This window comes from Amblyraja radiata, chromosome 22, assembly GCF_010909765.2.
Source record: "Amblyraja radiata isolate CabotCenter1 chromosome 22, sAmbRad1.1.pri, whole genome shotgun sequence".
NCBI lineage: Eukaryota > Metazoa > Chordata > Chondrichthyes > Rajiformes > Rajidae > Amblyraja > Amblyraja radiata.
In genome coordinates, this window is record NC_045977.1 from 42,957,294 (window position 1) to 42,980,435 (window position 23,142).

The 23,142-nt window shown below is 48.0% G+C and overlaps 1 protein-coding gene across 1 annotated transcript; it reads left to right on the forward strand.

Annotated features, from left to right (window-relative positions):
- The first annotated feature begins 1,684 nt into the window (after positions 1-1,684).
- gpr139 (G protein-coupled receptor 139) lies at positions 1,685-22,896 on the forward strand. Its single transcript, XM_033041196.1, has 2 exons — positions 1,685-1,910; positions 21,481-22,896. The coding sequence occupies exons 1-2, from the start codon at positions 1,784-1,786 to the stop codon at positions 22,413-22,415; spliced, it is 1,062 nt and encodes a 353-aa protein (XP_032897087.1). The 5' UTR covers positions 1,685-1,783; the 3' UTR covers positions 22,416-22,896.
- The last annotated feature ends 246 nt before the right edge of the window (positions 22,897-23,142 follow it).

Here is a 23,142-nt window from a genome sequence, read left to right on the forward strand (position 1 = left end):
CCAGCACACTCAGCACAAACCCACCACCATATAACCCATTTACAAGCCAGCCTGATGACTTATATGAAAGGAAGGTGTTCGAGAAACCGAGCCAGGTTCAGCCCTATATCACGAGCACGAAAGCAGCACAAGTCCACACACGCCGTTTGAAATATATCCCTTCCTTTGTTCCATTGGACATTTACTGTTACATGTAGCCTTGGAGACTCCACTCAGTCTGAAGAAGGGTCTCGACGCTAAACATCACCCACTCCTTCTCTCCAGAGATGCTGCCTGTCTGTCCCGCTGTGTTACTCCAGCATCTTCAGCCTTTGGGAGATTCCTGCACATTTCTAAAGTGGCAAATTATAAATTGTCTTTAAATTTAAGATGTTTTGATTCATTGAATCTGTCTGATTAACATTGACCCCAACATTAGATCTCCATCAGGCACACACAGTATCGTGACTATGCATGGTTATTCTATACGTCTAGTTATTCTATACGTGTCAGGTTATTCTATACGTCTAGTTATTCTATATGTCAGATTATTCTATAGGTCCAGTTATTCTATATGTCAGGTTATTCTATAGGTCCAGTTATTCTATATGTGTCAGGTTATTCTATAGGTCTAGTTATTCTATATGTATGTCAGATTATTCTATATATCCTATAGTGTATTGTGTCTTTTTTTCTTCTTTGTTATTTTATATGGATGTATGGTAATCTAATGTTTTCTCTGTAAAGCACTTTGGTTTCAACATTTGATTTAAAAGTGCTATATAAATAAAAATTACTTACTATATGTTCAGTTATTCTATATGCACATCAGATTATTCTATACGTGTAGTTATTCTATATGTCAGACTATTCTATACGCCAGGCGAATCTATATGTATGTCAGATTATTCTATACTAGTTATTCTATATGTGTCCGATTATTCTATACGTTTAGTTATTCTATATGTGTCCGATTATTCTATAGATGTAATTATTCTATATGTGTCCGATTATTCTATAGGTCTAGTTATTCTATATGTGTCCGATTATTCTATACGTCTAGTTATTCTATATGTGTCCGATTATTCTATACGTCTAGTTATTCTATACGTGTCTGCTTGTGCTGTACATCCAGACTACAGACAGGGGGGGGGGCAGGTAGTTTCTCGCCCACTGCCACAACATGCTCTGTCTATTCCACGTCACCACAGCATTTCATGCTGGCATTCTGCAAACATTCGTCACACGAACAGGCAACACTTGACAGAACTCTCTGCTGCTCTCGGCTATGTACAACAACCGGCAATCTGCACAAAGAGTTATTTTATTTCACTGCTTTGAAGTCAAGATGGTTATTGTGTTGTAGACACACAGTGCCGGCTCCACTGCCTCAAGGTAAGTGCTTCAGATAACAGCATTTGATGCAACAAAGGGAATGAATGACAACGGCTTTTCCACTCACTCTATGCTGCAGCTTTGTAAGCAGCCAGGCAGTTCGTGCAAGGGGCAGCTCGGTGGGAATTATTCTCCAGAGATGCCGCAAGGTGCCTGGAGATCATCACATTTTAATTTATTAATGTACCTACTTTAATGAAACTTCAGCGCGGTTCCCCGTAAGAACGAGGCAGCTTATTCATTGCACTGTCTGTTCATTATGCCATCCTACAGCAAGCAGCAGGGGCAAGAATCCAAGGACAGGCATGTGGTGAAGGAGAGAGGTGGAGACTGCATCAGCCTGATCCAGACTGCTGGCATTCCCCGTCCTTGCTCATCTGCTGCTGGTCCCAGCGCACCCGCAAAGTCCATGGAACACAATCACATCTTCACCCTCAATAGGACTCTCCTCTCCCTCCATGGGGGCCAGCGTGGATGTGGCTTGGAATATATCCGCCTGGTCTACTACAGTTTGCTGCTGGCTCTGGGCTTACCAGGTGAGTCCACATTTCCATCTGATTGGGGAGAGAATCTCTGCTGAAGAACTTTCTTGTTTAACCCGATAACCCTGTGAATTAATGGACATGGTCGTTACAATTATCAATTCATTATTTTACATAAGGTCTTCAATAGAGATGTCTGTCTGTCTGTCTGTCTGTCGCAAGGTTTGCCAATCTATTTAGTTTCTAAATTACAAATGTGTGCAAATCGTTACGTGGGTAATGTTCAGAAAATTATTTGCCTCATTTTCAATTAAATCGTAAGTGAAAAATGAAGAGAAGGATCTGGCCAAAGGTCCAGCTGAACGGCTGCAGTTCCCCGTAAACCTCTCAAAATCACAAGCCTCTGCTTGATTTACATTTACATTTATTGGTCCCATTTTTTGTTTTAATTATTGTTTTAAAGCAATGGAATGAGTGAATGAGTACTTGAGATCGCGAGCTAACTAACTGGGCAATCGCTCAGCAAGAGGTGTTTCATAATTGATATTAATATCATTGATATTTGCCACAATGCTGGGCATTTTTCGGTAGCACGAGGGGCCCGTTTACACGCATGGAAAGCAACGAATATAAAAGTAATTTTATATTTTATGAGAGTCCGGGCATCACTGCAAAATGGTTCAGTGATTCTATCTCCGTCAGATGGGAATGTAAGCTGCTGATGGAAGCACATTGTTCATCCCAGCAATCCATCTAACCTTCTCCTCACTCAAACCCAGAGCTGAAATGTCATTCATATTATTTAAACCATCATCTTGTTGAGAGAATGGTGTTCCCACAACAGAATATGATCTGTGGAAACCAGTACTGGCTGAGACTCTGCAGCATGGGAAGGTCAGTCTACAATTAACGCTGGGTTTTGCATTTACATCAGTGGCAAGTCATTAATTTGACAGTAGGTAGCAATACTGCTCTTCAATGAAACTCCATTCTTGGCAGATCAGACATTCTGCAGTTAAGGGAAGTATTCGTTCACTCTGACAGCTGGCTGACTAATCTTGTCAGCAGCAGGAGCTGACAGTTCCTTTTTACACCGGTATTCTGGATTCAGAAGGGACTGGCGTAGGACAGAGAATACACAGTAATTGGGGCCTTCCATGAGGTAGAGGTCAGCCAGTTCAAGCTGACAACCAACTGAGGAGCGTGAGAAAGCAAGGCAGAATAAATGGGAGCGGCTGCAGGTGCTAGTACAGAACTGATGGGCTGAATGGTGCTCTGCAATGCTGCGTTATTCAAGGTCATAAGGTCATAAGTGATAAGGAGCAAAATTAGGTCATTCGGCCCATCAAGTCTACTCCGCCATTCAATCACGGCTGATCTATCTCTCCCTCCTAGCCCCATTCTCCTGCCTTCTCCCCGTAACCCCTGACACCCGTACTAATCAAGAATCTATCTTTCCTTAAAAATACCCACTGAGTTGGTCTCCACCGCCGTCAGTGGCAACGAATCCCACAGATTCACCACATTCCGTCATTCAGCGCTGGCCACGGGAGGGTTTGGTTCATCACATGGAGCAAACCTCGTTAACGCACGTCCCACCCTCAGCGAGCAAGTGTAGGTCTCTGCAGAAGGTGGGGGTCACACTGTGGCACCTTGGGACTGGGAGGGGGGGGGGGGGGGGGGCAGGAGAATTGTGTCAAAGTTTATGGGGAGAAGGCAGGTAAATGGGATTAGGAGGCAGAGTGGACTCGATGGGTCGAATGGCCAAATACTGCTGCTATAATGTGTGAATTTGTGAATTGCTGAAGCACCTTTGGACTGGGGAGGTGTGGGGGTGTGGGGGGGGGGGGTGTGGGGAGTGTGGGGGGGGGGGGGGGGGGGGAGGGGAATCTCTGGGTCATCTCCTCAATAATGTTGGATCCTAGAGGTGCAGAGACTACACTACTCCAGTACAGAGGATGGTCCATAGAAATCATCCTGTGATTTACCTCCCCTTTGCCGAGCTCGGTCTACAGAATATGATCTGTGGAAACCAGTACTGGCTGAGACTCTGCAGCGGAGTGTACTGAGGTACACAGTGTTCAGCAGGTGATTAAAAACTGTTTGAGAGCGCTCAGAGCAGCACAAATCCAACCCTGATCCCCCTCGATTCCTCCGGCTCACTGCTAATTACAAACAAGTTAGAAGGAAGCGATGTCTTAACTTTGTTGGCCCGACATAGGCACATATAATCCAGTCGGTATTTGTCAGTTCTAATCTACAGGTGACATATGTACAATGTGTTTAAGAAAGAACTGCAGATGCTGGAAAAATCGAAGGCAGATAAAAATGCTGGAGAAACTCAGCGGGTGAGGCAGCATCTATGGAGCGAAGGAATAGGTGACGTTTTGGGTCGAGACCCTTCTGGAAACTCAATTGGTGAGGCAGCATCTATGGAGCGAAGGAATAGGCGACGTTTCGGGTCGAGACCCTTCCGGGTCTCGACCCGAAACGTCACCTATTCCTTCGCTCCATAGATGCTGCCTCACCCCCTGAGATTCTCCAGCATTTTTGTCCATGTACAATATGCAGTTGTTACAGGTTAATATCCTGGTGCCGCAGCCACCCAGGCAACAACTGGTAGGTTGAAATTCAGATTTCCCAGAGGGTTGGCTCACATTCAGTCACAGTTTTGCGAGACAAGATATTTCCCAATGCTCTCACCAAAATGTGGATATGATTTTCAAAGCTTTTCCAAAGTTGAGACATATATAATTTTGCTTGGTTGTTCAAAAGAGAAGGGTCTCGACCCGAAACGTCACCTATTCCTTCGCTCCATAGACGCTGCCTCACCCGCTGAGTTTCTCCAGCATTTTTGTCTGCCTGAAACCTTTAGGGAATTACATCCACTAGTGTCTGGTGGGATTTTAATAATTTCTACCTGTACGTTGTATTGAATCTTCCCGTTGAACTGTTCACATGAAATAAACGGCTTCAGGACCAATATTTCAGGTCAAAGGAGAGGCCCTCACTGACCCCAATACTGGGCCTGGCCCGGGCAGAGGTGAAAGGTCACCTGTTGGACAGAGGTGAAAGGTCACCGGTTGGACAGAGGTGAAAAGTCACCGGTTGGACAGAGGTGACAGGTCACTTGTTGGACAGTGGTGAAAGGTCACAGGTTGGACAGAGGTGACAGGTCACCTGTTGGACAGAGGTGAAAGGTCACCTGTTGGACAGAGGTGAAAGGTCACTTGTTGGACGGTGGTGAAAGGTCACCAGTTGGATAGAGGTGAAAGGTCACTTGTTGGATGGTGGTGAAAGGTCACTTGTTGGATGGAGGGTGAAAGGTCGACACAAAATGCTGGAGTAACTCAGCGGGTGAGCCAGGCAGCATCTCTGGAGAGAAGGAATGGGCGACGTTTCGGGTCGAGACGTCCTGTACAGAGATGCTGCCCCACCCGCTGAGTTACTCCAGCATTTTGTGTCGACCTTCGATTTAAACCAGCATCTGCAGTTCTTTCTTACACACGAGGGTGAAAGGCCATTGGTTGGACGGAGGTGAAAGGTCGCTGGTTGAATGAGAGTCAGGTGGGATTAAATGACAGGTGATTGAATAAAATGACAAGATTAGATTGACATGGAACGGATAAGGTTAGAGTGCTCTGGGCCATATGCAGGCCAATAGGACTAGCCCACTATACAAACCTGGTCAGCATGGGCAAGACGGGCCAAAGGGCCTGTTTCTGACTCAAAGGGAGATGTAAATGGAGTCATCGAATGTCCGAGGAGTTGAGGCACAATGTATACGTAGCAGAGAGAAGTCTCCCATTTGACAAAGGCCCCAATGGATGTAAACCACCCAACCCCAGTGACTAAACCAGACACTTCCCCTTCCCAGTGGATCTCTCAGTACCTGTGGTGCTGGCTCAAAGGGCCGAATGGCCTACTCCTGTGCCTAATGTCTATTGCTGTCTGTAGGTGGACAGGGGGTAGAGGTAGGGGGGTTAGGGACAGGGGAGTGGAGTCAACACTTCATGTTGAAGACCCATTGTTCACCCACTAACACCGCTACTCACTTCCCGGATGCTGCCCGACCTGCTGAGTATCCTGGCATATTCAGTTTCTTTTTCAGATTTCCAGCATTCTAACGAGTTCAATATTCATCCCCAATGATCTTCTCGTTCATCTTTGTGTTGGATCGACCAGGTTCCCCTGTCAGGGGCTTCTTCTGTCAAGGTGGAAATTGCAATGTGGACTCATTTGTGTTCAGACAATTAAGTGAAGCCATTAGCAGCCCATTAGCAACATGGGTGACTAATGAAAAGTCTGGATGATAATGAGGTTGCTGGCAGGGCAGGCTCGTGATGTAATGAGGCCGGGAATGAAGGTGATCGAGGGGAGGGAGAAGTGGTGCAGGAGCACACAATGTTACCCCAGGGCTAGGCAGAGGAACACAACAGATCATCACCGCTTACAGAGATTTAAATTCATTCAATGCAAGGAAATTGAGGAAATATTCTTTCAGCCATGGAGTTCGCGCGGAGATCATTAATAAACGGGGTTTTAGAAACTGTTCAAGAAGGAACTGCAGATGCTGGAAAATCAAAGGTACACAAAAATGCTGGAGAAACTCAGTGGATGCAGCAGCATCTATGGAGCGAAGGAAATAGGTAACGTTTCGGGCCGAAACCCTTCTTCAGACTGATAGGGGGTGGCGGGGAGAAGGAAGGAAAAAAGGAGGAGGAGGAGCCCGAGGGCTGGGGGATGGGAGGAGACAGCTCGAGGGCTAAGGAAGGGGAGGAGACAGCAAGGGCTAACAAAATTGGGAGAATACAATGTTCATGCCCGCAGGATGCAGACTCCCCAAGCGGAATATGAGGTGCTGTTCCTCCAATTTCCGGTGTTGCTCACTCTGGCCATGGAGGAGACCCAGGACAGAGAGGTCAGATTGGGAGTGGGAGGGGGAGTTGAAGTGCTGAGCCACCGGGAGGTTAGGTAGGTTCTTGCGGACTGAGCGGAGGTGTTCGGCGAAACGATCGCCCAACCTCCGCTTGGTCTCACCGATGTAGATCAGCTGACATCTAGAGCAGCGGATGCAGTAGATGAGGTTGGAGGAGATACAGGTGAACCTCTGTCGCACCTGGAACGACTGCTTGGGTCCTTGAATGGAGTCGAGGGGGGAGGTAAAGGGACAGGTGTTGCATTTCACCTGGCACCACCAGGTCACAGTTTAAGAATAAGGGGTAGGTCATTTAGAACTGAGATAAGGAAAACAATTTCACCCAGAGAGTTGTGAATCAGTGGAATTCTCTGCCTCAGAAGCAGTGGAGGCCAATTCACTGGATGCGTTCAAAAGAGAGTTAGATTTAGCTCTTAGGGCTAACGGAATCAAGGGATATGGGAGGAAGGCAGGAACGGGGTTCTGATTCAGGATGATCAGCCGTGATCACATTGAATGGCGGTGCTGGCTCGAAGGGCCGAATGGCCTACTCCTGTACCTATTTCATATGTATCTATGTATCTAAGTTCAACTGCTCTGGGAGAATATAAAATTATTAGCAATGATGAGAGAAAAAATAAAATGGAATAATTTAGCATTTAATTTTCACACTTCCTCAAGAAAGAGCAGAAAATGTGAAACGTTGACAGGTTTAAATAAAACAAGTGCTGGGTTTACAATTAATTTACTTTATGGTGGAAGCAGATTTCAAGGAAAGAGGCAAATACTGACACAGAGTGCTGGAGTAACTCAGCGGGTCAGGCAGCATCTGTGGAGAACATGGATAGGTGATGTTTCACAGAGTGCTGGAGTAACTCAGCGGGTCAGGCAGCATCTGTGGAGAACATGGATAGGTGACGTTTCACAGAGTGCTGGAGTAACTCAGCGGGTCAGGCAGCATCTGTGGAGAACATGGATGTGTGGGGGTGGAAGATCGATGTGACTTCAATGCTCTCCATGTCAGTCTCATACAGATAGTTCCTCAACTTCACAGAAATAAAATAAATCTTCTTGTCCGTTGTGAACCAGATGAAGAGGGGTCATGATTCAGGTGCTTTTAAGGGAATAATGATGTAAAATAACATCTCTGCCAACATGCAATGACAAATACTGAGCTCTGGATCCACCTGAAGCCACGGGAATAAATGATTGGATGGCAGGGGTGGGCAGCAGCAAGAACAAAAGGTCAGAGCGGAAAGCAAATGATTGAAGCGTGTAACCGCTGTCAACTTGGATCATGCAGGTGGAAGGAAGGAGGTTGCTCACGTTGAACTTTGATCACAGCACTAGGCAGGCTACATACAAAACCGTGTGTCTCTCAAGGGATGAGAGGTAGAAGGTGTCTGTGGTCGGAGACACTTGATACTGTAGCGTGCAGGTTGATTCTCTGTCTCTACAGAGACCATGATGAATATCAGGTTGACACAGTGAGCGAAGTCTATTAGAGCAGCATCATCGAATGCACAGACATTGATCAGGTTGGATCACCAGCGTTACACACCTGTGTCTGTGAGGTGAGGTGGGCACCTGTGTGATGTGAGGTGGGCACCTGTGTGAGGTGAGGTGGGCACCTGTGTGAGGTGAGGTTGGCACCTGTGTGAGGTGAGGTTGGCACCTGTGTGAGGTGAGGTGGGCACCTGTGTGAGGTGAGGTTGGCACCTGTGTGAGGTGACGTGGGCACCTGTGTGAGGTGAGGTTGGCACCTGTGTGAGGTGACGTGGGCACCTGTGTGAGGTGAGGTTGGCACCTGTGTGAGGTGAGGTGGGCACCTGTGCGAGGTGAGGTGGGCACCTGTGTGAGGTGAGGTGGGCACCTGTGTGAGGTGAGGTGGGCACCTGTGCGAGGTGAGGTGGGCACCTGTGTGAGGTGAGGTGGGCACCTGTGCGAGGTGAGGTGGGCACCTGTGTGAGGTGAGGTGGGCACCTGTGTGAGGTGAGGTGGGCACCTGTGCGAGGTGAGGTGGGCACCTGTGTGAGGTGAGGTTGGCACCTGTGTGAGGTGAGGTGGGCACCTGTGTGAGGTGAGGTGGGCACCTGTGCGAGGTGAGGTGGGCACCTGTGTGAGGTGAGGTGGGCACCTGTGTGAGGTGAGGTTGGCACCTGTGTGAGGTGAGGTGGGCACCTGTAACGCAGCCAGGTGCAGGTTGATGCTGACGGTGATGCTGCTGTTGGAGGAAGTCTGAGTTAAATTGTCTTCATTTTTGTTTTGTCGATGGATCTCAAGAAATAAAAAACATTCATTCAGACCGGACCACTCATCGAGCTACTTCTGTTCAGCACCTCATCCTTTATCCTGTCCTCATGTGGTCAATGTGATCACCACACTCCAACTACCTCCTCACCCCTGACCCCACCCACACTCCCTCACCACTGACCTCATCTCCCCGACCCCTGACCCCATCTCCCTGACCCCTGACCCCAACCCCACCCACACTCCCTCACCACTGACCTCAGCTCCCTGACCCCATCTCCCTGACCCCAACCCGACCCCTCCCCACTGACCCCATGCCGACCCACACTCCCTGACCCCTGACCCCATCTCCCTGACCCCAACCCGACCCCTGCCCCCTGAGCCCATCCCCATCTATCCCCCACCCCCAATCTCACCCCTACAGCTTAGACCTCCATCCTATCTACCTCATCAACTGACACCCCCATCCCACATAGCCATCATGGCCCCGCCCAACACTGTCACTCCCTCTCCACCCCTCCCCTTCCCCTCCTCCCCCCTCTCCTCCCCTCCCCTCCCCTCCCCTTCCCCCCTTCCCTCCCCACCCTCAGCCCTGACACAGCTCTCGACCTGAAACGTCGACAAGCCCCCCCCAGGGCCTCCAGCACTGTGTGTGTTGCCCGCCCTCTCCACTGGGGAGATATTGTCCATTCGTCTGCTCTCTGGTGCAACATCGTTTCCCCACGAGTTATTCAACATATTTAACAGTTCCTGTGCTAGATATTCTCTGGACTCTTTGACCACAGAGATGAAATCTGTCTGGACAAATAAGTGAATCCAGCGTGAATCTGCTGATTTATTCCATGTTATTGGCGGTGGGATAACAATGACCTGGTGTGAAGGGGTGATGGATGGTTGGCGTTGGCTCGCTGGGGAAGAGGAGCGCTCTCTCTGCTGAATCTAAATACCAAACGCTGCTCGTTCACTCACTGACAGCTACATCTAATTAAAGTGAAGAAGCAACTGAATGCAAGAGTTGAAGTGTCACAAGGAGAGTTTCAGAGCAGAGGATTAGTCTGTGAGCAGGGTTCCCTTTGTGAAGGGACACTGACAGCTGTAGTGTGTGAGACACAGAGTGATTACCACCACTACCTCCAGCTCGTTAGCTGCCCAGAGCACTGGCGAAGAAGTGAGGCACAGAGAACATGTTGTTCCAGTGAGTTCCAGTCTTCTGCAGGAAAGCGCAGTCGGCTGTCGTTTAGCTGTAGAGATGAACAGCTAGGTCGAAGTATGGAGACTAGAGGGCACAGCTTTAAGGTGAGAGGGGCAACGTTTAAAGGAGATGTGCGGGGCAGGTGTTTTACACAGAGGGTGGAGGGTGCCTGGAACGTGCTGCCATGGGTGGTGGTGGAGGCAGATACCATAGTGGCGTTTGTCCTCCAATACAGGTGATAGACTTCTGACCGACATCCACTATAAACCCACTGACTCCCATAGCTATCTGGACTACACTTCTTCCCACCCTGCTTCTTGTAAGGTCTCTATCCCCTACTCCAAATTCCTCCGTCTACGCCGCATCTGCTCCCAGGATGAGGTGTTCCACACCAGGGCATCTGAAATGTCCTCATTCTTCAGGGAACGAGGGTTCCCCACCCCTACCAATAATGAGGCTGTCACCAGGGTTTCTTCAATACCCCGTAACTCTGCTATCACTCCCCATCCCCCCACTTGTAACAAGGGTAGAGTCCCACTTGTCCTCACCTTCCAACCCACCAGCCGTCACATACAACAGATAATCCAACATTTTCGCCACCTCCAACGTGACCCCACCACTGGCCACATCTTCCCATCTCCTCCGCTTTCGGCTTTCCGCAGAGACCGCTCCCTCCGTGACTCCCTGATCAATTTGTCCCTTCACACCCAAACCACCCCCTCTCCTGGCAACCGCAGGAAATGCTACACTTGTCGCTTTACCTCCCCCCTTGACTCCATTCAAGGCCCAAATAGTATTTCCAGGTGCGGCAGAGGTTCACCTGCACCTCCTCCAACCTCATCTATTGCATCCACTGCTCTAGGTGTCAGCTGATCTACATCGGTGAGACCAAGCGTAGGCTTGGCGATCGCTTCGCCCAACACCTCCGCTCGGTTTGCAATAACCAACCTGACCTCCCGGTGGCTCAGCACTTCAACTCCCCCTCCCATTCCGAATCCAACCTTTCTGACCTGGGCCTCCTCCATGGCCAGAGTGAGTCCCACCCATTTCGCGTGGGTAGTTTACACCCCAGCGGTATGAACATTGACTTCTCCAATTTCAGGTAGTCCTTGCTTTCTCCCTCCTTCCCCTCCCCTCCCCAGCTCTCCCACAGCCCACTGTCTCCGCCTCTTCCCGCCCCCCCCACCCCCACATCCGTCTGAAGGGTCTGGACCCGAAACGTCGCCTATTCCTTCGCTCCATAGATGCTGCCTCACCCGCTGAGTTTCTCCAGCATTTTTGTCTACCTTCGATTTTCCAGCATCTGCAGTTCCTTCTTAAACATTGTGGGGTTAAAATATTTTTGGATAGGATCATGGGCATGCAATGAATGGAGGGATATGGGTTTGTGCAGGTCGCTAAGTGATGGTGTTGTCCAGCACAGACACTGTGGGCCGAAGGGCCTGTTCCTGTACTGTACTGTTCTATGTTGTCTGTTATTTGACAGAATCTGAGCGACGTTACAGCGGTTCGATTGGCACCAACACGACCACTCACAGTTAATCGCTTGAACAAGTCGACATTGGCACACATTATAACACCATGCTTCTTGCTCTCTGTCACAAACCGAGAGTTGTGGGATATTTCATTCCATGGACAAACAATGAACCAATTCAGAGACGTGTTTACATGTGTGTGTTGGGAAGGAAAACTACAGGAAGTATTATGGACTCATTAGAACAGCTTTAACGGGGGACAGGTTTGGAGGGATATGGACCAAACACGGGCAGGTGGGACGAGTGTAGCTGGGACATGTTGGCCGGTGTGGGCAAGTTGGGCCGAAGGGCCTGTTTGTGTCTCTGTGACTCTGTGTTTGTGTGACTGTGTCTCTGTGTCTCTGTGTCTCTGTGTCTCTGTGTCTCTGTGACCCTGTGTCTCTGTGTCTGTGACTCTGTGACCGTGTGACTCTGTGTCTCTGTGTCTCTGTGACTGTGTCTCTGTGTCTCTGTGTCTCTGTGTCTCTGTGTCTCTGTGACTGTGTCTCTGTGTCTCTGTGTCTCTGTGTCTCTGTGTCTCTGTGTCTCTGTGACTGTGTCTCTGTGACTCTGTGTCTGTGTGACCCTGTGTCTCTGTGTCTCTGTGTCTCTGTGACTGTGTCTGTGACTGTGTCTCTGTGACTGTGTCTGTGACTGTGTCTCTGTGACTGTGTCTCTGTGACTCTGTGTCTGTGTGACCCTGTGTCTCTGTGACTCTGTGTCTCTGTGACTGTGTCTGTGACTGTGTCTCTGTGACTGTGTCTGTGACTGTCTCTCTGTGTCTCTGTGTCCCTGTGTGACTGTGACCCTGTGACTCTGTGTCTCTGTGTCTGTGTGTCTCTGTGTCTCTGTGTCTCTGTGACTCTGTGACCCTGTGACTCTGTGTCTCTGTGACTGTGTCTGTGTCTGTGACCCTGTGTCTCTGTGTCTCTGTGACTCTGTGACCCTGTGTGACTGTGACCCTGTGACTCTGTGTCTCTGTGTCTGTGTGTCTCTGTGTCTCTGTGTCTCTGTGACTCTGTGACCCTGTGACTCTGTGTCTCTGTGTCTGTGTGACCCTGTGACCCTGTGTCTCTGTGTCTGTGACTCTGTGACCCTGTGTGACTGTGACCCTGTGACCCTGTGTCTCTGTGACTGTGTCTGTGACTGTGTCTCTGTGACTGTGTCTGTGACTGTCTCTCTGTGTCTCTGTGTCCCTGTGACTCTGTGACTGTGTCTGTACTCCACTGCTGTTATTGCCGTGTGTCTGCCTCCCTCTAATGCCTTCCTCTTGCATCCCAGTGTGACTAATAACAAGGGTGCTGACCAATTCAGCACTTGTGCTGAGCCACAGACTCTCGATCAACAATCCACTTCCTGGAAAAGCTTGGCTCTCTCCACAGGCTCCGTAACCCGTCCCAACACCATCAGTTCACAAGCGAGTGTGGCCGTGGCCGGAGTAGAAGCTGCAGCTGGTCATCAGCATCTTGCAGTAAAGGACATCCTTGTGGCGTTGTACCAGAGTCTACTCCACGCTGCCCAGCTCAGGCAATCACCTGACCCACAGCACCTGATGTGTTCACCTTGTCTGTTGACTCACGGACATGCTGCCAGGGTGGATTTGGCATCGAGATCAGGCTGCTGTTCCAAGGCAGAGATTACCACTCGGCCCCACTAGCTGCTAGCCTTCACTAAAATCAGAGTATGTGCGGGAAGAAACTGCAGATGCTGCTTTACACCAAAGGTAGACATAAAAAGCTGGAGTAACTCAGCGGGACAGGCAGCATCTCTGGAGAGAAGGAATAGGTGACGTTTCAGGTCGGGTCTGAGGAAACATTCCTTCGCTCCTTAGACGCTGCCTGTCCCGCTGAGTTACTCCATCATTTTGTGTGTATCTTCGTGGGTTAATTCAGTGTTTATACCCCTGGCACGTTTTGCTAAATTGATTTTGTGATACTTTGTTTTATATTTTCATCCATATTCAAATGTATAAATTACTCTTACGTCTCACAGAGTGATAGAAACATAGAAACATAGAAATTAGGTGCAGGACTAGGCCATTCGGCCCTTCGAGCCTGCACCGCCATTCAATATGATCATGGCTGATCATCCAACTCAGTATCCCGTCCCTGCCTTCTCTCCATACCCTCTGATCCCCTTAGCCACAATGGCCACATCTAACTCCCTCTTAAATATAGCCAATGAACTGGCCTCGACTACCCTCTGTGGCAGGGAGTTCCAGAGATTCACCACTCCCTGTGTGAAAAAAGTTCTTCTCATCTCGGTTTTAAAGGATTTCCCCCTTATCCTTAAGCTGTGACCCCTTGTCCTGGACTTCCCCAACATCGGGAGCAATCTTCCTGCATCTAGCCTGTCCAACCCCTTAAGAATTTTGTAAGTTTCTATAAGATCCCCTCTCAATCTCCTAAATTCTAGAGAGTATAAACCAAGTCTATCCAGTCTTTCTTCATAAGACAGTCCTGACATCCCAGGAATCAGTCTGGTGAACCTTCTCTGCACTCCCTCTATGGCAATAATGTCCTTCCTCAGATTTGGAGACCAAAACTGTACGCAATACTCCAGGTGTGGTCTCACCAAGACCCTGTACAACTGCAGTAGAACCTCCCTGCTCCTATACTCAAATCCTTTTGCTATGAAAGCTAACATACCATTCGCTTTCTTCACTGCCTGCTGCACCTGCATGCCCACTTTCAATGACTGGTGTACCATGACACCCAGGTCTCGCTGCATCTCCCCTTTTCCTAGTCGGCCACCATTTAGATAATAGTCTGCTTTCCTGTTTTTGCCACCAAAATGGATAACCTCGCATTTATCCACATTATACTGCATCTGCCAAACATTTGCCCACTCACCCAGCCTATCCAAGTCACCTTGCAGTCTCCTAGCATCCTCCTCACAGCTAACACTGCCCCCCAGCTTAGTGTCATCCGCAAACTTGGAGATATTGCCTTCAATTCCCTCATCCAGATCATTAATATATATTGTAAATAGCTGGGGTCCCAGCACTGAGCCTTGCGGTACCCCACTAGTCACTGCCTGCCATTGTGAAAAGGACCCGTTTACTCCTACTCTTTGCTTCCTGTTTGCCAGCCAGTTCTCTATCCACATCAATACTGAACCCCCAATGCCGTGTGCTTTAAGTTTGTAAACTGATCTCTTATGTGGGACCTTGTCGAAAGCCTTCTGGAAGTCCAGATACACCACATCCACTGGTTCTCCCCTATCCACGCTACTAGTTACATCCTCGAAAAATTCTATAAGATTCGTCAGACATGATTACCTTTTGTAAATCCATGCTGACTTTGTCCAATGATTTCACCACTTTCCAAATGTGCTGCTATCCCATCTTTAATAGAAACAGGCCCTTCGGCCCATCGTGCCCATGCCAACCAAGAACCAAGTGGTCCATGGCAGCTGGTCCCATTTGCCCAGGTTTGGCCCATATCTCTCGTAAATCTTCCCAGCTCTGTCCTCCCTGTGATTGGAACGTCACTCTTCAACCTGCTGAGCTCCAAGGAATAATGTCCAATGGGGGATAAATATTGACCAGAGCAATAAGAATGGTTCCTCACCCCCCTTCAATAGGGTGAATGATTCCGTCTGAAGAAGGGTCTCAACATTATCGTCACCTATCCATGTTCTCCACAGATGCTGCCTGACCCGCTGAGTTACTCCAGCACTCTGTGAAACGTCACCTATCCATGTTCTCCACAGATGCTGCCTGACCCGCTGAGTTACTCCAGCACTCTGTGAAACGTCACCTATCCATGTTCTCCACAGATGCTGCCTGACCCACTGAGTTACTCCAGCACGCTGTGAAACGTCACCTATCCATGTTCTCCATAGATGCTGCCTGACCCACTGAGTTACTCCAGCACTCTGTGAAACGTCACCTATCCATGTTCTCCACAGATGCTGCCTGACCCGCTGAGTTACTCCAGCACTCTGAAACGTCACCTATCCATGTTCTCCACAGATGCTGCCTGACCCGCTGAGTAACTCCAGCATTTTTGTCTACCTTCGATTTTCCAGCATTTGCAGTTCCTTCTTAAAAAGGTCATGAATGTAGTGATCTGTTGTCAAGTGGCTGGAAGACACAAGGTGAGATTGCCACCTACTCCCTAATCCATCCAATAACAGCAAGTGTGAACATCATCGGTGTCCAGACCAGCGATGCATGCGTGGGGAAGAGATCTCTTTGAGACGATCTTCACACATGCTCTCCACATGGGCTGGATATTTCACACCCTGACTGATGCTGGAACCAAGCCCGACGTAATCCACAATAGATCAAGTTATTTAAAACTTGTGAAAGGAAGATGGTGTAACATTGAAATCATGACTTTATTACTTATTCTCTTAAGAGGAATCAACATTAAAAAGTTATTGAATGAATACATTATTCTGAGATAAATTATAACTATAAATGTGAGTGGATATCCTCTATTAATGAGGAGGTAGCTGGGTTCAATCTGCCAACGTTCAATTGACAAGTTCAATGCTTTGGCCTAACGTGCTATGTTTACACACCAGTTATACAGGTCAACAATGCAGATGTACTGGAATTAGTATGCAAAGTAGCTGATGAATTAAGCACATCGACAATCACTTATATATTTCAAATCACCACTTAATCCAGTGCTTCTTAAACTGGTGAATGGTTCAACCAAGGGTGAATGGAATTATTTTGGGGTGAATTAAACTAGAGGGGTGAATGGAGAGTGAATGACTTAATTTATTCAGATATTTATATATTTTTCCATTAAAGTGGTGAGTGAGCTCTCATTGGTTTTAATGGCAGTGGAGCTGGAAATTTCATGTTTTTTTCTCTCCTAGTTGTCTTTACATATTTTTAGGATGTTTAAAAAGTTCAATAAAACAAACACTTACTTCATGTTTTTTGCTCATGTGACAAAATAAATTAGATGTAAAATTATACACGAGGGAGAATAAGACGAAAATTACCAAAAAACATCAGAAAATTTAGTCGACGGGGAATGAAATTTTGTGATAAAGACTCAAGGGTGAATGACACGGAAATATTTAAGCAGCACTGACTTAATGCATGGATGTCTTGTTGACCGTTCCAGCATTGGCCAGCTTGCTTTATTTCCAATCTGTATTCTGCCTGGTCGTCATTACCATTTCAGTTGGCACCCCCCTCACCTCCATCGGGAAGTCTAAGTCCCCATACAGTCACTAAGTCCCCATACAGTCACTAAGTCCCCATACAGTCACTAAGTCCCCATACATTCACTAAGTCCCCATACAGTCACTAAGTCCCCATACAGTCACTAAGTCCCCGTACAGTCACTAAGTCCCCATACAGTCACTAAGTCCCCATACATTCACTAAGTCCCCGTACAGTCACTAAGTCCCCATACAGTCACTAAGTCCCCGTACATTCACTAAGTCCCCATACATTCACTAAGTCCCCATACAGTCACTAAGTCCCCATACAGTCACTAAGTCCCCATACAGTCACTAAGTCCCCGTACAGTCACTGCCCCCATACAGTCACTAAGTCCCCATACAGTCACTAAGTCCCCATACAGTCACTGCCCCCATACAGTCACTAAGTCCCCATACAGTCACTGTCCCCATACAGTCACTAAGTCCCCGTACAGTCACTAAGTCCCCATACAGTCACTAAGTCCCCGTACAGTCACTAAGTCCCCATACAGTCACTGCCCCCATACAGTCACTAAGTCCCCATACAGTCACTGTCCCCATACAGTCACTAAGTCCCCGTACATTCACTAAGTCCATATGCAGACACTATGGAATGTTTTGGTTCTCCATTGCACGGAGGTGGGCACGTTAATGTTTATTAAACTGAGATTTCGACCACCGCACAGGTATGTGTAATATCCCCATCGCTTGGCCTCATTGCCAGCATTTAGTCACAGAGAGGAGAGTCACAGAGTGATACAGTGTGGAAACAGGCCCTTCAGCCCAACTTGCCCACACCAGACAACATGACCCAGCTACACTAGTCCCACCTGCCTATGTTTGGTCCGTATCCCACCAAACCTGTCCTCCATGTACCTGTCTAAATGTTTCTTAAACGTTGAGATAGTCCCTGTGACCACCTGGGATCCTCTGGGTGCTCCATATATATATATATATATATATATATATACGGGTGGGAAAGATGTACAGGGCTACGTCACAAATGCAGGCAAATGGGGCTAGCACAATATGCCAACTTGGTCAGCATGGACATAGTGGGCCGAAGGGCCTGTTTCCGTGCTGTACAGCTCTATGACTCTATGAATATTGAACTAACTGAATAGTACTCCATTTATACTTCACAGCAACTTGGTTTAAAATTAAAAAAACAGAACAAAGCAAAAATGTCTAAAATCAATCAACATTTGAAAAGGGAAATATTACACAGATGCAATGGAATTAGCATGTTAATTAATCCGGTTTCCTGCCACACTTCAAAGACGTACAAGCCTGTAGGTTAATTGGCTTCGGATTAATTGTAAATTGTCCCTAGTGTGTGTAGGACAGTGTTGGTGTGCAGGGATCGCTGGTCGGTACGGGCACGGTGGGCACGGACTCACGTTCCAGCTCTGTATCTCTAAACTGAACTAATGGAGTCTGTAGAAGGGTCTCGACCCGAAACATAACCTATTCCTTCTCTCCGGAGATGCTGCCTGTCCCGCTGAGTTACTGCAGCTGTTTGTGTCTGCTGATGGAGGGGATTGGATAGCTTGGTTAGCAGTAGATTCGGGAGATTGAGCTGTCTCTGCTTGCATTATTGATCTGAGCTGCTCCATGCAAGGAGCAGTGAGAGGCTGATGTGGGGGAGTGCTGCAACGTGCATGGTCTAACGTACAGAGCAGACACACGCTGCAAACTGGCCATCTGTTTGTCCATGTCCTGTGGGGGGGGGGGGGGGGGGGGAAGGAGCAATGTGCAAACTGTTCCCACTGATAACATTAACTCAGCCCCTCCAGCACTGCACCAAGGCTCAACACTGCCCATCCACAGTATTGATCTGTCCTGTCCACACTGGGATGCGGGGCATGCACACTCATTAACCTGGCCAGAGTTATGAGCCACGGCTAGTCAAGAGAGGTCACAATGTAGACAACTAGATCACAACTAGACTGGCAACACGACAGACAGCTTCATTTTAGTTTTATTTATCTTAATTTTATTTTTAAGATGTGATTTCAAATAGACTCAGTGAAAACGTTTCATAAGTTGACGAATTCTTAAGTGATAGGAGCATAATTAGGCCATTCGGCCCATCAAGTCTACTCTGCCATTCAATCATGGCTGATCTATCTCTCCCTCCTAACCCCATTCTCCTGCCTTCTCCCCGTAACCCCAGACACCCGTACTGATCCACAATGCCCAGATACAGAGTCGTGACTTGGTGAAGATTGTCCTAAACAAGTGTTGATCACCTCTCTAGACAGGTCAGCAGTTACCGGCTTCATGTAGCAGAGCTAGTACGTGGCCAATGACAAGCTTTCAATTCTTTCAAATACTTTGAATGTTTACGAATGATTCAATGTTCTTAATTATATTGCTCCTAATAAAACATTATTCTAATTCAAAACATTTTATTGCTAGAGTATTCTGATATTTAGATTATTTGGTCCCCACTCAATACCTTATCTGTCCACTACCTCCACAGATGCTGCCTGACCCGCCGGGTTCCTCCAGCACGTTGTGCTTTGTTTTGTAAACCAGCATCTGCAGTTCCTTTTGTCTCTGTCTTACTTTTGACACTAAAATGAATGCGTTTGAAGAAGGGTCCTGACCCAAAACATCATTTGTACATTCCCTCCACAGATGCTGCCTGACCCACTGAGTTCCTCCAACACTTTGTGCTTTGTGTCTAGACTACTGTCATTGTGATTTCTTCATCAACAAAGCAGGGAATATGTTGGAACCGGAGACAAACCCAACATCAAATCACATCAGAAATTAATTGATGGCCATAGGCAGCACAAATTGACTGAATGGCCAATAGTGGCACAGGATGGCGGGGGCACCATCTCCCCCCCCCCCCCCCCCCCCCCCCCCCCCCCCCCCAGTTGTTATGTAGGGGGGACATACGTGGGAGATGTGAATAACTGCCACTTCAGCTGTGGACGTGAATCCATTTCCGACAGACGACCTCTCTCTGTATGGAGCTCGACAAACTGCAGGAACCAGGGGCTGGATCTTTGATAAATTGTCATATTCCCACAACATTCTACCAGAGCAATGGCCATGTTAGCACCATCACTAATCCCACAGTGACTACAGGAGGGGCAAGTGTATGGACAGCACACCTGGGAGCTGAACCCTGCACAGATATGATGCAGGTGAATGTCTCACTGCCCGTGATTTATGAGCCAGTGTGAACAGCTCAACCAAGCTGCTGCCTTGGCTACAAATCTCCCTCCCTCCTTCCCCGCCTACAAATCATCCACAGCACTTTGGTTCCGCACTGGCTTGACGTTTTTATGGAGCCATTTTGCAGCAGTTGGCAATTATGTTGGGCTGGCAGCTCATTTGTCTGTGTCCGCATTCCCCGCCCACGTCCACTCAACCTAATCCTACAAAAGCAGGTCATGTGTGGACAGAGGCAGCGTTACAGGATCAAGAACTGGGAAAGAGAGAAGAGAAACACGAGTGTATTCTCACTTGATGCCGTGTTACTGGCCCAATAAATAAATAAATGTGTGATCTGCAACAAGACAATAAAGAGAAGATAGACACAGAGTGCTGGAGTAACTCAGCGGGTCAGGCAGCATCTGTGGAGAGAAGGAATGGGTGACGTTTCGGGTGGAGATCCTTCTTCAGACTCTAAAGAGAAGCTCAGTGGGTTACCTAGTACTAATCTAGGTACAATACATTCATACTAGATAGCCAGACCGTATTGCAACCATAAGATTCCACGTTAGGTCACAGTTGCTGAGGTCAGTGTTGTGCTGTGTTCAAGAGCCTGGTGGTTGTTGGGAAGAAGCTGTGGTTGGGGCTGGAGGTCCTGGTTCTCAGCCTCTCGACCTTCTTCCCAAAGTGTCCAAACAAGGGGAATAACTCCACCAATCCTCCTTCAGCTTTCTGTTTCTAACTCCTCACTCATTGTTTAGTGGGTGAGGGAGGAGGATGGCTCCAGGTGGCAGCGAGACCAGACCCGCCACGACCAGACCCGCCACGACCACCAGGCTGAGCAGAAACATGAGGGCAGCCCCCAATAAGGGAAAGGCCAATAGGTCAGGACACTCACAATGCCAGTCCCACCGAATGCCACTGAAGCTGCCAACCAGCACACACACCAGTGCCACTGTTGCAGTCTGTGTAATTCCAGATGATAACAGTGATGAACACGGTTATTTCGACTTTATTGACCACTGTGAGACAATAGATATCCACTATTTTTGACATGACTTGTCCGAGCGGATGGAACGTAACCATTGCATCCTCTGTGCTGGAGGGTGACCAGTAATCTCTCTGGAGACTAACGCATTCGACACTAACCAGGCATCACAGATTCCGCTTCTGAAGGAGCAGAGTGAAGTGTCACATGCCCACACCCTGACTTTGATGCCCTCTCCTACCCCTTCCATTCCTCCTCAGTTAGAGTCATACAGCATGAAACAGGCCCTTCAGCCCAACTCGTCCCTGCCAACCCATCTACGCTTGTCCCAATAGCCAGTGAAGAGTAATGACAGTGCGGGAATAATGCTTTGTGTAGCAGGATATGAACGCCTGAATGACCTGTCTTTCTCTCACCAGCTAACATCCTGACCGTGATCATCTTGTCTCGGCTGGTGGCTCGGAGACAGAAGTCCTCCTACAACTATTTGCTGGCTCTGGCTGCTGCCGACATCTTCATCCTTTTCTTCATTGTCTTCCTGGACTTCCTGCTGGAAGACTTCATCCTGGGACAGCAGATGCCACAGGTCGTGGATAAGATCATCGGAGTGCTGGAGTTCTCATCCAATCACACATCTATCTGGATCACGGTCCCACTGACCATCGACAGGTATATCGCGGTGTGTCACCCGCTGAAATACCACACGGTCTCGTATCCAGCGCGCACACGCAAGGTGATCATCAGTGTGTACATCACCTGTTTCATCACCAGCATCCCTTACTACTGGTGGCCAAATATATGGACGGACAACTATGCCAGTACTTCCATGCATCAGATTCTGATCTGGCTTCACTGTTTCACTGTCTACCTGGTACCATGTTCCATATTCTTTGTTTTGAATTCAATAATTATCCACAAGCTGAAGAGGAAAAGCAGCTTCTGTATGCGTGGCTACTCGCGGGGGAAGACCACGGCAATCCTGCTCACCATCACCACCATCTTTGCGATACTCTGGGCCCCCAGGATGGTGATGATTCTCTACCACCTTTACGGTTTGCCCATCAACAACGGCTGGTTGGTGCATGTGGTCTCAGACGTGGCCAACATGCTGGCCTTCCTCAACACCGCCATTAACTTCTTCCTCTACTGCTTCATCAGCAAACGCTTCCGCACAATGGCGGTGGGAACGCTGAGAGCCTTCGTCAAATGCCAGAAGCAGCCCGTGCAGTTTTACACAAACCACAACTTCTCCATCACCAGCAGCCCATGGATCTCACCGGCCAACTCACACTGTATCAAGATGCTGGTGTATCAGAACGACAAGGACGGAAAGCCTCTGAAGATATCTCCCTGAGATGAAGATCTTGCCAAAATAGGAAGGCTGTTTCGTGGCTGAATTATTATCTGAAGGTCAACTTGCCCAATCATTTAACATCCAAATGATTGCATATTTTAACGTGTGCCTGCCTCTTCCGCCGTTTGGACACCACTTTGTGCATTTGTCAGCTGTTAATAACCTACACATACGGCATTAATAACGCCTTTTCCAAAAGAGCAAATTGGCATTGCGAGCCGATCACTGTGACCTTTGAATGTGTGAAGGGGCAGCAAATAGTGAGTGGAAGAGGTAGCAACATCACAGACAATCCATAACGGACTGCAGCAAATAAAATGACTTAGATTTTAATGATAAATATGTACCAAAAGATTGTATGCTATGTATTCTCTAGGTTTATAGTACTGAGGATTTAAACTGATCCAAGTTGTCGTGATCTTACACTGCAGATTTAAGAGAATGTTTTCTGCAGACTTATTATCGAGTGTTTGTAAGGGATGCTCTCAGGTGAACTGTTTGAGTACATTTAGATGTTGCCTGGTCTGTTTCCATTAGAATGTTTAAACGTGTATGTTCTGCAGACTGAGGGGATTCTCTGCAACAATTAATGATATTAAGTTGCACAGCCCTTTACAATTTGTGTTGGGGAAGGCTGAACTTGTTAGTAACAGTTGCAAGCAGCAATTTATTTAACCCTCAACTCACAAAGAGAACAGACTCGTGCCCAGAGAATGCATTTTACGCC